The 17,439-nt window shown below is 41.5% G+C and overlaps 1 protein-coding gene across 6 annotated transcripts in view; it reads left to right on the top strand.

Moving 5' to 3' along the window:
• SMPD3 (sphingomyelin phosphodiesterase 3) overlaps window positions 1-17,439 on the top strand; it is a 1,004,685-nt gene that overhangs the window by 962,115 nt on the left and 25,131 nt on the right. For all 6 annotated transcript variants that reach the window (XM_085639465.1, XM_085639462.1, XM_085639463.1 and 3 more), the window contains 3 exons: window positions 5,043-5,132; window positions 8,077-8,140; window positions 11,120-11,282. In XM_085639465.1, the coding sequence (XP_085495591.1) occupies window positions 5,043-5,132; window positions 8,077-8,140; window positions 11,120-11,282 (317 nt within the window). The remainder of the gene's footprint in view (window positions 1-5,042; window positions 5,133-8,076; window positions 8,141-11,119; window positions 11,283-17,439) is intronic.

The raw sequence follows: 17,439 nt of genomic DNA, 5'->3' as shown, positions 1-17,439 counted from the left end.
ACTTGCCGGTCTCCTCGCCTCTAGAGGACAGATTGCTAGATGATTATCTTCATGAAAAGGCCATTTCATTAACATATCGCAAAATACTAAATAACACACCGGACTCCTTGGAGAAAACGCGTGCAAAATGGGTGGACGACGTTGGATACATTACTGATGACGACTGGCAGGAGGCCCTGGTTTCCCCCTGCGAGGTGGCGATGCGTTCCCGATTCAAACTTATTCAGCTTAAACTGCTACAAAGAGCTTATTACACCAGTTCAGAGCTTGTCAAAATGGGTATCTTGGGCTCTTCAACTTGTCCCAGAGGGTGTGGTCAATCCGGGACCTATCTACACCAATGGTGGGACTGCCCGATTCTCCAAACATACTGGGGAAAGATCACTTCAGCGATGTCAACAATTTGTCATAAAGCTCTGGAGGCTTCACCTCGCCTCTGTCTTCTTAACATTTGGGAGGCCACCGACTTGTCCAGAACTGAGAGTATCCGGGTCTCCCTGGGTTGCATGGTTGCAAAGCGAAATATAGCCAGGACATGGAAGGGGGTGGCTGGGCCACGGTTCAGTGATTGGGAGTCTGATATGGACTGGTGCATGCAAGCGGAGAGGGTCATATATGAAGGGAGGGGCTGCCCACGAAAATGAACACAAATTTGGGGTCAATAGAATGAGAGTAGAGGGATGATATGTACACCTTTCAGCGACGCTCCCCCATTTTTTGTAGACCAGGACGATGAGTAATATATTGCTTATTATGTAATGGATATGACATGTGGCTACGTTATTGATCCCCATGGTTGTCGTAATACCCGTTGTATTTCTGCACTGAGACTGTTGCAAAAGATAGAAACTGTACTGCACCTGTATTTTATTATTTTCTGTTTGTTTTGTCCTTATTATTTGGCTTTGCAATAAAAAGATTTTTTTTTAAAGTTTTTCATCACCAGGACATGTAAAACTTAAAGGTACATGTCCAACCTTTTAAATACACTGTACCCTTCCCTCTGGGTTGTTCAAGGCTTACCCTTGGCATGACGTATAGGTATTAAAAAGGAAGGTTTAGGCCTGGGAAAAGGTTTGCCAGGTCCAAATGGCACTTTAGAAATGCTCACACAAGTTACAATGGCGGGCCTGAGATATTTAAAGGGCTACTTAAGTGGGTACCACAAACTGTGCTGTAGGGACACTAGTAGCATTTAATTTACAGGCCCTGGGTACATGTAGTACCACTTACTTGGGGCTTCTAAGAAAATTAAATGTGCCAATTGTGTGTTAGCCAATATTGCCATGTTTAAAGGAGAGAGCACAAGGACATTAGCACTAATAAGTATTGGTAAAGTGAGCAGAGTCCTTAAGATAGCAAAAACAAAGTGAGCAAAACAGGAGGGTTGAAGGCAAAAAGTTGGCAGAGAACCATGCCAAGGATGCCATGTCTAACAATGATCTTCCGAGTATCTGTAATGTTATGTACATTTATATAGCGCAAACAAATCAACCCAGAGAGGGTCTCTCAACGCTAATTGCACGTTAACAGGTGGAAGAGATCAAAAGAGTCAGAAGAGACAGGTTTGAGAACGTTTTTGACTAGACCTAGGTCAGGGTAGGATCGTATATGCAAGGGTAGCCTTTTACAATGATTAGAAGCCAGATATAAAAATGATCTACCCCCATATCTGGCCGTACGTATGCAGCGAGGGCACTGTAACGCTTGCCCACTGGACCGGAGGTTGCACATTGGCACAACCTTAACCTAATAGCACACTGAATAATCCTCTCTCCCCAAAGCTGCTGCTGCAAATTGTACCTGTGCCTGTTGGGATACTGAGTGTGCTGCCTACAAGCAGTTGAAAATACAAATACATTATTCAGCACAGAAGAAATCTTTGATCAACTGTTTTGGATTTTAATTGACTTTTTGTCTTAGAAGGAAATGTTGCTTTAAATTCTGGCCTCAGCCTTGATGGCATTTATACATTGTCAGATCTTCAATATTTTCCTAAAACAATTTTGCTAGACTTGTTCCAAACCTACGAACAAAAGTAGAGCAGACATTTTAATTTATATTTTGATTTTCTAGAGTAGTGCTTCCCAAACGTTTTAGAACAACAACCCATATTTTTAAGAATGGCAAACTTATGCAACCCACCTAGATTTATTAGACAGGAAATTTTGTAATCTAACTAAAGCATTTTGTGATAGCACAATGTTATTTATAGGTTGCACTTTTTCTAATGACATTGCCACTCAATATGCACAGATATAAGTGAGAAGGAAACCAGAGTGTCATCTGAACGTCGGGGGAAGCTTATGTAGAAAAGACAATGGTCCTTCGATCAAAAATACCGCAATCGATGTCAGTATACCAAATGGTCACTTTCCTTACTTACATATAGATAAATACTTTTCTGGAAACAATCTATCTATATGTAATTAATTAAAGTGGCCATTTGGTATATTGATATTGATTGAGGTATTTTTGTTCAAGGGACCACTGTTTTTTCTAACTAAACTAAATTTGCACAGACATACAGTTTCTTTCTGACAAAACTATGTTGCATACAAATGATAATGTGTGGAAATCAGGTTTCAGTGAATATTTATCATTTGCGCATCACCAAGTAAAGTGTCTTGACTTGCTCTGATCCTATTAAAAGATCCTATTAAAATCATTGTTTCCATCACACTTCAGAATTACAAAAATACTGTGCTTCATTTTTGATTTCCTAACATATCTTATGGAATGTGCACAGTTTATTGACAGGAATTTACATTGTGTTATTTGACACAAAACATGACACTCCCTTTACCCCAGCAAGTCTGTCATATAATTTACTTTACTTTTCTTTCTCTAACTGCTAAGTGAGAGTAGTGTGTAAACACCAAGAAGACACAGCCTGACATTCAGTCTCTGTCTTTGAAGGTAGCAAATGTGACAAGATAAATACAAGATTTTAAAGGCATCTTTATATATTGCTTGGACTTTCGGGATCCACCAAAAATCAGCCCATAACGCACGAGTGGGCCGCCACCCACAGTTTGGGAAACACTGAAAGCAACATGCAGAAGTAGAGCAGGCTGCCCCCTTCTTGAACTATCTTCCAAGAGATTCCTTTGTGAGATTTCAGTAAAAAAGCTATTGAACAGGAGCTGAAAAAACATCTGCTCACTAAAACTGTGCATTAGAAGTATACTATGTCTCCTCTCCAATGAGCCTATTGGAATTTATTTTCAAGAGTGTTCTTTGAAAAAGCTAAAGTTAGAAGAGGTGGCATTCCAGAAATGGATATACCAAATCTATACATATGATAGCATACACTGTACCTCAGACTTCTTATGCCTCTGATTTCCGCAGCTCCCCTTAGGTCATTAATGTGTGGCTCAATAATTATATACATAATGTATGTATTAATAGGTTTGCATCATATAGCTGCAGTGAAATTTTATTTGAGAAGCATGCCATTACAGTACTTAAGGAGCGCAAGCATTTATAATCTAATTAAATATAGTGTAATTGTTAGGCCTATCCATTGGAAAGAGAGCATGATTACTTGTTGTTTTCAATGGTCTTTCACTTCTCATGCAAGGCCAGGATCCATAGTTTTTACAAAGCTACATCACCTTTTTCTGAGCATAGCTAGACAAACATATGGTAACTGTATTAGGGGACTTCCTTTTTATAGAGGAATTGTCAGTTCAATAAACTTGCTATTGTTTTACATAACAATATTTCTAATTTGCTTTAGCTAATTTCCCTTAGGGCTAATTTGAAGCTTCTACCTATATCCGTTTGCCATATATTTGGGATGCTTTTAGTAAATTCTTCATGACTGTATCCCTTGTCATGTTATTTTGAGCACTCGTATGGACACATTTGCAACTAGTATGACCTTGTAGTACTACAGGCTGTCTGGAATGTACGTTTTCAACATGGTTTTGAATTTGTTAAAGATCAGAGTATGAACTGAAAATGATGTGATCCGTTGAGGTGTTTGCAGTACTCTGTTAAGGCTCATCTCTTGGTCTTAAGAAATACAGAGTGGCCCCCTCAAACAAAAGAGACGGGTAATCAAGGCCAATAATTGCTCCCCTTAGTGTATTTAAAAAAATATCATCACCTAAATTCCACATTCGCTCAGTCTCACAAGACTCACATATATAACCTTTAACCCAAAGGTAGCAAATATGAATGCCAAAGTCCAAGAAAAATACATATCACTTTAATCCAATAAAAATATTATTATTGTATTTTTAGCTTGTTTTGTAGATGTTGTGAAAAATTATTGCTTTTAATCTATAGAATATATAAATTTATTTTTGTCCTGAAGACCGAAATGCCTCAACGAAACCTGACAATAATTACGTTTCCTGGATGTTCAGTGTCATTTACAGTAGAGGTGTACACATTGAAGGAACCATTGATTAATCTTGGAAAATCTTCCTTTACCTTGTGATGTGCAATATATGTTTTTATATGTCTACATGTGAATTTTATAAAACATATTATTGATTATTTTTGCCAGATTAAAACCATATATATTTTTCTCTGCTATTCATACTTGCTATTTTTTGGGTTAGGGCTTATATATGTAAGTCTTGTGAGATTGAGTGAATGTGGAATTTGTGTGATTATATTTGTAAGATACACTGAGGGGAGCATTTATTGGTCCTTATTAGGTCTTGGCTACTGACAACTTTTAGCTGTCTTTTGTAGATGATCTATTGTACAAAAAGCAGTACTTACAGGGGCTTCGGTCAACCCACTGTTTAATATTGATTGGCTTTCTTGTCTGTCTCAGATGCTTGTTTCTTATTCAATGGATTTCCTTACCACTTTTTATGTTTGTCCTTCCCTTCAAGCATGGCTTCTTTACAATCTTTGCAATTGAATTACTTGTATCCTTTCACTATTTACATTATGTGAGCTACTTTTTCTTTTTTTCCCAGTACTCCATGTAAGTGCATGCCTTTTCTTGCTCTCTCGGGTTTTAATGGTCCGTGTTTTTTTGTGGCACTGTTAAGAGTCCAGATGTTTTGTTTTTACAGAAGACAAGCTTGAACAGCAACACTCACTGTTTACACACTACAAGGACCCGTGCCGGATGAGTCCCGGGGAGGAAAAATCATGGGCTATTGGTAAGCTTTTGTTTCAAGCATTAACAATGTAACAGTCTATGTTACACTCATTTCTAATCATCTAATGTGATGCAGTAGAGTAAATGTCTAGGGAAAGGTGGAAGCTGTCACAGAGCTATTTCTCATTGCTATGGTGTCTTATTTCTGACATATATATAACTTAGAGAGACTTGGTTACTGAAGTTGAGGAGTAAGATCCCACGGAGATAACCGAAAGCATCCTCAATCCCCAGCCTACCAGAAAATCATCAGGTGCCCCAGTAGACCAATACATAGCTGGAAAAATACATACCAGTACTCTTATAAAGTGAATCAAGTTGTGAGAAAAAAAATAGTATTTTTTGGGCCCTGGTTAAGTGTTTGCAAATAATTTAACGGAAAATCGAAACTGGTGAAATTTCGCTCATATTTGTAGACCACCTGTAGCGTAAAAAGAGGTGAAAAATTATACTTTGTTCTGGAGCAGAGAAAAATATCTGTGTTAGGCTACTGGTCCCTCCCTGGACTGAAAACTGTGGTTCAGGAAGTAAAAGCAATCTGCAACTATTCGGAGTGGCTAATACCAGGCAATCATAATGACCCTAACCTATGGCCCTTTTTCTGATTGTTTGAAAGGTTGGCCAGTCAGAACAGGCCTTTCACAATCTCCCCATGACTCCTGTGCAGGCTGGTCATCTCACAGCAGTCGTTGGACCACTGTGAAGTCAAGAACAAATGTTGCCATTTATCAGTCTGTGGTATGCAGAATCAGATCCCCTGAAACAATGCAGATCCTCTTACATTTACTGTTGCATTAAAACTAACAATTCACCAAACCCAAGTTTTAGTAGCAAGAAAAATTCACAGAAATAAACCCTGTGACACAACGGACCCAGGAGAAGTAAAGGAGCAATACTTTTGAGGGGAAAAAAGCGACGGTCACCCACATTATGATTTTAGGGAGGAGAACAGAGCAAGTCAATTTGTTGAAAAAGTGACATTTTGATACAGTAATTACAACCCATATACATTATGATATTATGCTATTTGTTATGTTGTATGCCTTTGAACTGCCCCCACTAGGAGCACACTTCTGTTGCATTTGCTGTGTCCCCAGTCTGCTTGGTGGTGATATTGTTGCCCTATTATGGTGAATATACTTTGAACCAGTAGATGTTCCACAGATTTGTGGTGCCCAACTGCGCTGCAAGTACCGGCAAATAAAGATTCAGTGGTGTTCCGCACTGCATCATGTTCAGAATTTTTAGTTGCAGCTGACCTGGACATGTCAGAACAACCAGACAAACGTGACACGGATTAACTTCTGACAGTGTACATCATAGGCACAAATAGGATCATCTCAGCTTTTGTGATGGAAAAGCATGTATGTTATAGTCTTAGTGCTTTATAATGTTTATCTCCTCAGTTTAATCATTTACTCGGATTCACTGGTGTTGCACGCTGCTTACATACACCATCTAGGGTAGGAATTTTGTAGATTTTTTGAATATCCAACATTCGAATCTACGTCAGTCTGGGATTTTTATTTATTATATTCCAACGTTCTGGTAGATTACTTTTGTGAGCATTATGTGTAACTATACATATCTTTAGCAAATTGTTGATAAAAATGTTGTTGCTATCAAAGGTTTACAGAATAGTCCTTATGGTAATTACAAAGAACTACGGACACATCAGGATTGGGGTACTCCGTCCAGCCTGCTTCTTGTAAACCGAAACATGGGTGTAGCCCTGCTTAACTGGCCGCTGGTGCCACAACTAGTGTGTTCTTCCAAGGGAGGTGCACACATTACTACTGTATTGATGTAGCAGGCTTCATCTGCAGCAATAGTAATACCCTAATTATAATTGGCAGAAGCCTTCCTGCAGGACTACAGCAAAGTTGCCTTGGAGTCTTCTAAGGTCCTAAAATGTACTGCTAGCATAATCACAAATCAAGGGAAGATTTGGTAAGTCTCCTGAGATCCTGTCATTATAAAGTGAATTGGGAAATGGTGGCTGGTGCATCACTCATGCCACTGTAAGCAGCTGTGAATAATATATTGTTCTCTAAGACAGGGAACTGGGCAGGAAAAAGAGAGAGGTAATTTATCTAGACTGCGGTCCCTTCCAAAACAGTTTTTCCCATTTCAGCCTTTTATTGGCCTTGCAAGCAGGGTAAGATTAGCGAGATCTAACTACAGTGGTCCTGCATGGACACAAAGTCTCAGTCAGTCACACTTATGACATTACTATAGTTCAGGAACAAAGGAAATAGAAAAAGGAGAGCAAGACTGAGAAATGGTGCTCTCATTACCAAAAGAGTCTATGTCCACTCTAGCTCCATGCACAGCGCTAAACACCAAGTAGGTCATATGTAGTAAATAGAGTGACACTGAATAAAACATCCTGTTGATCAAAGATAGGGTACCTACCACCCAACTAGCCTCTATAAAACCCTGGTGTACGGACAGATTGAGTGACGATAACATTTCTTACTAAAGGAAGACATACACAGATGTACCAGTCGAATCAGGATGTACTCCAGACTCAGAATGGAGCCCTGTTAAAGCTTGCACAATGTGGCTGTTCGAATACTCAGCCAGGTGATACACTACAGCCATAGAGTGGGCCCCTACCCCCAATGGGAAGAAGGAGGCAGTCTTCTGTACTCACAGCACAACAATTTACATTCCTGATGAGTGAAGGTTCCTCACTGCTGTACCGTGGTGCTTCCCAAAGATTGGTTGGTTCCATTCTGAACGCAAGACCTGTTTCCTCTACCTGGCCCTAATCGAAATGTGGACGTCTGTGGTGACACCAAAGCTATTAAAATGAAAATGGCAGCATGGTATGTTAATTGTAATCAGCTGTACCTTGATTCACAACTGGGCAGACTAGTGTAGAAGGTTTTGTGTAAGAGAGATCAGCGAAGCATTGTGTAACCTGTTTGTTAATATCATAGGAACACTGTTGGATCCCGAAGGTCTTTATGATGAGGAAGTATGCTCGCCTGATAATCTACAAAAGTAAGTATAATTTCTGATGTTCTTCTGCTGTCTTTTAATTTCAAAATTTTAACATAGAAAGGTTCACGTGTTGCAGCGTATACTTCAGTGAAACACGTGTTGGCTGAAATTGTCTTAAGATATGGGTGAACATTCTGCTTCAAAAAGTTTGAAATGTGCTTATAAGTGTAACACAAAATTTGCTGTTGAGCATTTCTTTGTGACGTTTTTTTGTTGGAAATCTATGGACCAATATCTTGTAAAAAGACAAAAAAAGATTGTACTTATTCTATAGAAAATTCCAATGCGATGTTTAAAAGCAAAGAGTATGAAATACATTTTGATTAAGAACCAAAAGTTGATCTGTGGAATTGGATCGAAGCTCCACACAAAACTTTTAATCTGTAATGTATCTATTAGTACATGGGTCGGTTCACAAAATAGCACACCGGTTGCAGAAATACTAGTCGTAATTTGTGACCAGTGCTTCATACATTTTACTCTAAATTCCTTTACTCCCTCCTTTTTCACTACCCCAACACCAGATAGAGGTCAATTGGGCCCTCTACTTTCTGCATTCTGCCCTCCCCCATCCCAGGCCTTGCTTTCACTTAACAGCTTGCATGGATGCCAGCCTTCCTTCTTCATGTTGTACTATTGTTAAATGTATTTCTGAGACCCTTGTCTCCTGGTTAATTTAGCTGTAAAGTGCATTGCTACCCGCTGCACAACAGTTGATGCTATTAATAAAACATAAAAGAAGCAAACTTTAAAACGTTAGGTCCTGTACAAACACTGAAATAAATGTACAGTTTGAGCCACTGTTTCAATAGTGCCATGTTGGACTTGGCACTTCCTGCAGTGCCTTCCTCCTCTCATTTTTTTGCTCAATTCGTATTTGGCTGGTCTTAAGACTCTGTGCACTTTACCAGTGCTAACCAGTGCCCGAGTGCTTGTGCTCTCACCTCAAAACATGTTCGTTTGGCTTATGCCCAATTCTCATATTTCATTTACTTGCAAGTCCCTAGTAAAGTGGAATTACCGGTGCCCAGGGCCTATAAATTAAATGCCACTAGTGGGCCTGAAGCACTGGTTGTGCCACTCACTTAAATAGCCCTTTAGAGATGTCTCAAGCCTGCCATTGCAGAACCTGCGTGTGCAGTTTTAACCTGCCACTTTGACCTGGCAAAATAAACCTTTTGCCAGACCCAAACCTTCCTTTTTAATGCATATATGGCACCCCTAGGCCAGGCCCTGGACAACCCAGAGGCCAGGGTGCAATGTATTTAAAAAGTAGGACATGTACCTTTAAGCTTTACATGTCCTAGTAGTGGAAAACCTCTTAAATGTGTTTTTCCCTACCTCAAGGCCTATCTCTCCCATAGGGTAATATTGGAGTTGCCTTACTACATTTTTTAAGTGCAATTTCTAAATGGGAAGAGATAATCAGTTTGTGTTTGGGGTCCCTGGAATCACAATCTAAAAATCTAACTTATGGTGAAGTTGGATTTTAAACTGCAAGTCTGAAAAAGGAACTTTTAGAAGCTTGCCATTTTCTTGCCTTAGCCATTTAGTGCCGCAGTCAGTCTCTGGTCACATGACTGGCTGTAGCTGACAGTTGAGCTTTTTGTTTTTCTCCTAGACAGCCACACACAATAGAGGGCTTAGGTATGACTGTATGGGCCATCACTGGCAGTATCGGAGGGAAGCGCTGGGCACAGCCTTACCTACACCCAAATAGGCTGTGTCCTGCCTCCACACAAAGGGCTGCATACCCGCTGTAGTTTGTCTGGAGCCAGAACAGGGAAGGCAGGATGCCTGGGGACTTCAAAGGGAAACCTCTAGAAGCTTCTCTCCTCTTCAAAGGCACAACTGGGTATACATACCAGACCTCAGCCACCACCTCTTCAGTACACTTTTCAGCCTGTGGATACTCTGCCAGGAAGAAGGACTGCTGTGCCACTACAGGACTGCTACTCAGCCGGACTGCTACTGTAAAGGAACTGCTGCCAACTTGCCTGGGGAAGCAGGACTGGACCTGCAACTTCATCTTGAACCCAGGACTCCAGAGTGACTCAAATGGCTAGTCTGCTGGCCTCCTCATCTGACCCTCATGGACATAAAAGGCTCCCAAACCAGTGCCTTGTCCCAGCTGCAGTGACATCCTTACCCCCTAGTGGTTCCCCTCAGGTCCTGGAACTTTGGTGTGGCTCTGCAAGCTTAAATCCAGATTTTGGGCTGCTTGAGCCGCCACCAGCCCGTCTCCTCGCACCGCAGCATTGACCGCCCACGGGAGAACCACCAAAGCGAAGCTCCAACCCACCCGTTCCGATGCCTGGCCAGCTCTTCACACCACACCGACAGCTGCCCACAACGCTCTCCTTTCTCTTTGCGACACTTGCCAATGCGAATGGGACTTTTGGCACAAAACTTGAGAAGGTAAGCCTTCAGTTGGGCTAATCTGGAACTGTATCTGATCGGTGCTCAATTGCGGTCGGCCTGAACTTCTGACTTTGACACGGTCCAACGAGATCAGATAGCTGCAGTTGGCGATTTTATGCTTTCAGGTGCTATTTCTCACTTTAGTCTTTAAAAATTAAGGCTGGAAGAGGTTAGTAGTTCCGTTTGGAAGTGGAAGGAAGCTCAAAGGGTGTTCTTATGAGTATTTAGGTAGGTTAAATCTTGGAATATTGTGAACAGATTGTCGATCTGTTTTCTAATCCTGGGGGCCATACTTTGTTGTTGACCATGAGTTCAATATTAGAGATCCTTGATCTGGACTTTGAAAGACTTAAATTAACATTCTCCAAAGTGCTCTCTTAATAACTAAGCAAATGTAAGATTTCCTTCTATTTTCCCCACCCCAATGCAGTTACTCCTTTCCATCTTTGATTCCCTATTGTGTCCCAGCATCTGCATGCTTCATTGTGAAACCAATGAAATGTACTCATCAAATTGTATAATGAAGTAAAAACATATGTTTTACTCTGTTCTGTGCAGGGTTCTTGAAAATGAGGATGGTAGAAAAGAGTATTTAGTATATCCTACAAGCAAGAACCACTGTCCAAACCAAAAGGGGAGAAAGGTGCCTTTGAAAGGCAATGGGAGACGGATTGATTACATACTTTACAAAGAGGAGGGCCTCAACCTGGAATGGAAAGCGGTGAGTATGTCCTAGGACAATTGTCTTTTGACATTGCAAAATACACAAGTGAGAATTGACAAAATGTATAAACTTATCACCTACTCTGGAATAGCATTTAAAGGAGACCAACAAAAATGTGGATTTAGAGTTTAGTGGATACAGGATATTTGCCTAAAAGCAGCAGATATCACGCTTGATGCAGATAGAGTGTATTGATGTTTATGCATCCTAATTATGGTGCATAGAATATTCACAGCTTAAAGGCAGATGCCCTGCCTCCGCCAGACTGTAAATAAAAAGCCCATAGTTTGCTTTATGAATGCACTTACTGTATCAGGGTTTCATGCATGCCTTTAACACTGCACTGTGATACATGATGTTTGCCTGCACACGGCTACCACTGCATGTGTTTCTTGGGGACATAAACAGGTTTGCCAAATTTTAGCAACAAAATGTGCAACCCCGTTGAATACATAAACAAGTCACCTACATTAGGAAGGTATACATACATCAATTTTGCCTAGTGGACATATGGTCTGTGTGATATCTGTTTGGCTATTAGTGCTAAAGTTTTGAGTGCATCAATTTTCTAACATGGTGCCCCAGTATTGACCTTCAAGTGTCCACACTTTCGTAGGTGTTCCTTTCTAACTCATGCTGATTGCTAACCCACTTCCCAACATGGCTCTAAACTCTTTTGGCTCGCTCCACCATCTAGATTCACCTGATCCTCGTTTCCATTTTAAAAGTTGTGGTACTCGGACACAATTGGCACCTAAATTTCATGCATGTAGTCAAACTTCAGATGCCTCAAACGACCTGAACAACCTGGTCCTGTTTTGCAGTTACCTTCAGAAACAGTCCAGAGCCCACACACACCCCTTTTGTTACATGTCCTAGGTAATTTCCACCCAAAATGAAACCGTAGGCGGTGCTCCATTTCCACCGGGCTTTGCACCTAGAAGATTGAGCCTCGTTTGCTGTTCTGTTGTTGATTTAAACAACTCTGACAGATAACACTACCATCCTCCTGGCCCATTTGAGACATTTACATTGCGGATATCGAAATTTAATGAGATTGAAGTTATTAATTAGATATTTCTTCCTTCTAAATTGACATTACTATATTGTGCCTCCAGGATTGAGAGATTATCAAATAAACTACTACATAAGAGAAAAGGGAGCAGAGGCTCAACTTTTGGATTCAATTGGGGAGGTGTGCTTTTGTCGCTCCTCCGCCTGCCCCCTCCACCCTGCCTGGCCCAGGAAGGCTGTTCATGTGCCTATCCAGGAGATGACTAATAATACTCTGAGAGTCTCACAGCGGAACGCCAATGATACGCTGGGATTCCAGTGTCCTTATACATAAAGCTTGAAAATGCCACATTTTAAGTACATCTTCACAATGTGTGTTCTGCAGGTGTATTGCATACCAAAACAAAGACATGTTTTTGACTAGTAAAGTCTTTGCCTAGTGTTGAGACCCAGACAATGGGCAAAGAGGAATGGCAGTGCTTAATCAGTCTCCACAATTCTTGTGAAGCTGAACGAGAAGCGAGCGAGCATATGTGCATGAGGCAGATCTTGACTTGTCCCTGCAGATGCAATTCCACAACCTGTAGTGCCCCTGATTACTTCTGAGATGCCCTGTCTATGCGCTCACCAATCATCCTGGCCAGGTACTCGAGACCGAATATGCTCACAGTCGGAGAGACATTACAGTCGTCCTTTCATTCCATTCTGGGTTCTGGAGTAAAGAGGGACAGCCAATACTCTAACGTGCGGTATATTATTGGTCCTTCTTCAATTTCCATGACCTCAGTGGAAATAAATGTGGGACTGATCTCCTGTCTCCTACTGCAGAAGGGGACTAGGAAAGTGATGGAGGTGGCAGTGTCCTGGGCCCCTGAAATACGGTCCGGTGGTGCCCACTGATAACCAACAGCACAAATTAGGTACTAAAGAAGGGGTATGCTGCATGCACGCAGGATATAGGGATCATTAATTCAGTGTGTAAAGTTTGACACACTGGCCAGTTGCTCAGATCTTTTATCAGACTCACACTATATTTTATGGTGGGTGTAGTCCAGTCCCAGTCCCTCCTCTTTGTTTACAGGGTGGTACTTGCCCAGCTAAGAAACAGAAATACGCTCTTAGCATATTCCACAAGTAAGGTGCACAAGTATACCTCACAACTAAATTGGGTTATAGGTGGGCCAGTGCAACTGCGTCAGAGCCACATACTCCGTGGAATTCCCTTTTCATCTTGATCAATTTCGGCTGAGATTTTGCTAGTTCGCAAGTTTCAAGTGCCCCTCCTTTTTGAGGACCCTGATTTTTAAAAAAATCAGAACTCTATAAATATGTTTTTGTAGCTTGTCAGAAAGGATGGCAAACATGCTCCCCTATATCCCCTGAGGCAATGCCCATTTACATTACTACGTTTGAATTATGTGTCAACAGTACACCGCATACAAACGCACACCGAGTGTTGAGGCTGCAATATACAGACACCCAGAGGCACAACAAGAGCCAAATTTCGGGGGGGGGGGGGGCTAAGAAAAAATTTCGGGGGGGCTGAATCTTTTAAGCCATAGGCAGAGTGGAGCTGCAGGGGCTCTTAGAGGGGGTGAAACAACAGCAAGGCCTCATTAACATGCAAATGGTATTTTAAAGACCTGTGAAGTACTCGGGGCGGCTGTGTGTGCGCCAGGAAGCTGTCTCAGCCCGGGCTGCCACACACGACGGGGGGGGGGGGGGGGGGGGGGGGGGGCTGAAGCCCTGTGAGTCCAATGGGTGTTGCGCGCCTGCAGACACCTAGGTCCGTCTTTGGTATTGTAGTAAGAGAATAGTAGTGCTCGCGCTACAGTACATAAATGCTATAGATTGTAAAAGTATCCAAATACATTGTAAATCTGCGTGGTAAACGCACCCACCTGACCTTGTCATGTTCTGATTTTTCTTTTTTTCTTTTCTTACTTTCGAATTTGAAAAAAACAAATAAAATATACGAAAATACACCATTTCCCCTTCATGCCAATTTAACGCACCCAGCCTACTCCTTACTGCCACTTTGTTTCACAGAAGAACAACAGGCATCACCAGCTTTTCATGCCCGGAAACCACTCTCTCTGGCTGATTTTAGTTCATCAAAGTCCCCGTAGGGCATATTGCACCCGGATAAGTTCTCTCTCCACCGAGCCCTTTGCCTGATAGTTGACGGTGGCAGTGGTGAGCCACTTACGATGCAAACCGAGGCCTGAGATGTATCACACACTGCACTCAGTGCTGAACTGCATGCTTCTTCGATCCCAGGGCGAGATCAGCCCGTACGAACAAAGGAGTCGGGGTTTCTATCCTGTTTAAGAAACCTCTTCAGGGGTAACCTCTGCTCTTTACTTTGATAAGAATGAATATTGCGCTATAGGTCACTCCCTCGCTCCACCGTTAGGACCGGACCCCTGAACAAGCCCTTCGCGGAGGTTCTCAGATCGGAAGGGCATCCCATAATACCAACAACATGTGGTATGATGTAGCCTTAAACAAGTAGCGTCGCTCTTAACTAGATATATATTATGATCTGTTAAGTTATTTTACCAGTACTTCTCCCCTTTTCCATTTTTCTCATGTTTAGCATTTGCATCTGAACTATATTAAGTATATTTACCTAGCGCTTTCTTGTGATTCTAAATACTCATTCAAAGACGTTGTTTCTCACATACCTTCATATCTGTATTTCGTAATTTCATGGACAGATTTTCAAAGCATTTCCTCTGACTAAGTGTGACTCGCCCTGGTCTCGGCCTGCAGGAGTATTCATGTGTATTCCATCGGTGCGCGGCAGTGTTGGAGAGCGTGGTTAGTGTGGACAGCGAGCTGTAGGGAGTGAGCGTCACTATTAATGAATAAGATAATGACCATAAAAGGACATACAGAATTAAAAAAGATAAACACAGTAGAGCCTCCATTTAGCAGCAGCAAAAAATACAGTACCTGGATACAGCAATTCAAATTTCAGTAGAGACTATATTTTCTTTTAATAAAAAGGTAAAATGCATCAAACTTAAAAAACTATTAAAAACTATTTCCTGAAATAAATGAAAGTGCATAGTTTGTCCTTATTCTGACAGCAGCAATAATACAATTCAGAACAGCAATACATATATCAAATGAGGCTAAGAATTGTAAATACAATAGACCTTCTTTGTATGATACAAAGTGCTTGTGCAAGAGTATTGGACGTAAAAAACGCTTTCTGGCAGAATGGTGCTAGGTAGAATTTTTGCCGGCTTGAACAGGAGTTGCTTCTCTAGCAACCTAACAAGGGGAGCTTAAAAGAAGAAGAGTTCAATCAGTTAAAGCATATAAGATCAGGCTTTGCACACATAGGAGTTTCTAACCATTGTGGTTTATTTAAGATCCCGAAAATTGGGTTACAGGAAAGCACATAGTGCGATCAGAAACATATGGTTAAAGTAGCACAGAATTAAAGTAGTCTGGAGCATAGTGTGGAGCTACAGAAGTGGGACAGTGATGGTAGACCTTTTACTGCAGATGGTTTTATCTGAGTTCACGAAGATGAGTCGTCAGTCCTACCCCACTTTTGGGAAGAAATGAAGATGCAGAATCATCTTTTCGGCCAACACCTGGTCACACAGATTACTAGGTTTTGCTGGGCACAATTCTATTTCTTCTCGTCCCTGCTACCTAACTCTAAGGAGCGCATCCTATTTTCACACACCCATAGCGATCCTCTGTGCCTAATCCCAGTTTCTCCACATCCTCCTCACGAGCCAACCAGGAACTCCCCAAGACATCTGGCGTCCACCTGCCTCCCTATAACTTCTCATCTATGCTTTACTTTGTTAGTTTTACTCTATACTGTTCTCCCATCACGCATACACTGTTGAACTGAACATGGGTTGATGATAGTGAGGATTTGAGTACTCGTGCGTCTGTTAGTCACTGTTTTTCCGGTAGTGGTGTTATTGTTTTGAGGGTGTCTCTTGGTGAGGATGGAAGAGGAAGTGTTCCAGGTCGGTGGAGGAAAATCATGGTCAGACTGATGTATTTCTACGCGTTCAAGTCACTGTGTTAGACTTCTTGCAAAATTTGCAGGCTACAGATTGAGCAGTTCCTTTTTATAATGTAAGGGTTAGAAGGTAAGAATCTGAGCGACAGAAGCATGTCACTGATTGTGTTCCATTTGCAATAAGTGTTCTTAAATGTTAGGAAAAACAGCTAGTTTGGTAAATTAATCAGGCTGGGACAAATAAACACCAATTACTAACCATGCCTTAGGTGTGAATCCTAAATAAAGATTTCTCTTTACCACTTCCTCCCATTTTAAACTTTATACTTCTTGAAATTTGAGAACAAATTACACCTAATCACAGGAAAATCTTGAAATCAAGCCTAGAGTGAGTTAATGAAAAAATATATATAATTGATGAGCATAAATGTTTACACTCAATTCTTTAGCATTATAAAAATGATGGACACCTCACACTGCCTATCTCCTACCAATACAATCTGTACATTAAAGTAGAAAGACAAGTTCTACGTCACAAAATACAATAAGCTGGGTCTGTCTGACTGATATCGCAAGGCGGTCCCGGTTCAGGTCACCCTTGCCAGGAAAGTCATAGGCAAAATAGAAGGACAAGTCAAAGCAAAACAGGAAAAGCCCGTTCCTGAGCGATCACGGTTCAAGGAACTAGAATCTGGCTTCGCCATCATCCTCTGCCCCAATGCCAAATCTGGAGCAAAGTCGCCTTGAGTTCCTTCAACTCCTTGGCAGGTTGCATCCTTCATGGAGGACTACGACAAATTCTTAAGTTCATAACCGCTCACACCTTCCGACACCCAGACATGTAATGAATCCAGTCGAAATTCAACCAGCAGGCTCTTCTCTGGTGCAGACTGACCCTTGATGAAGCCCACTCCGTCTAAGATGCCAAGCCATGCTTCTACTCATTCACTTCGCCAGTTGCTTCTGCATTGGCGCAGGCACCAGTGATGCAGATTCCGGATTTAGTTCTGGCCTGGGATCTGAATTCATATACAATAAGGGTTCATCCTACCACACACTACACCATAACTAAGCCTCCATCCTTGGTGGAGGAAGTCCCCTCTCCAGTTCCTCTACCTCACCAACTTTTAGAGGATGGAGGCC

This window comes from Triturus cristatus, chromosome 12, assembly GCF_964204655.1.
Source record: "Triturus cristatus chromosome 12, aTriCri1.1, whole genome shotgun sequence".
Lineage (NCBI taxonomy): Eukaryota > Metazoa > Chordata > Amphibia > Caudata > Salamandridae > Triturus > Triturus cristatus.
This window is presented reverse-complemented; position numbering and strand designations above follow the sequence as displayed.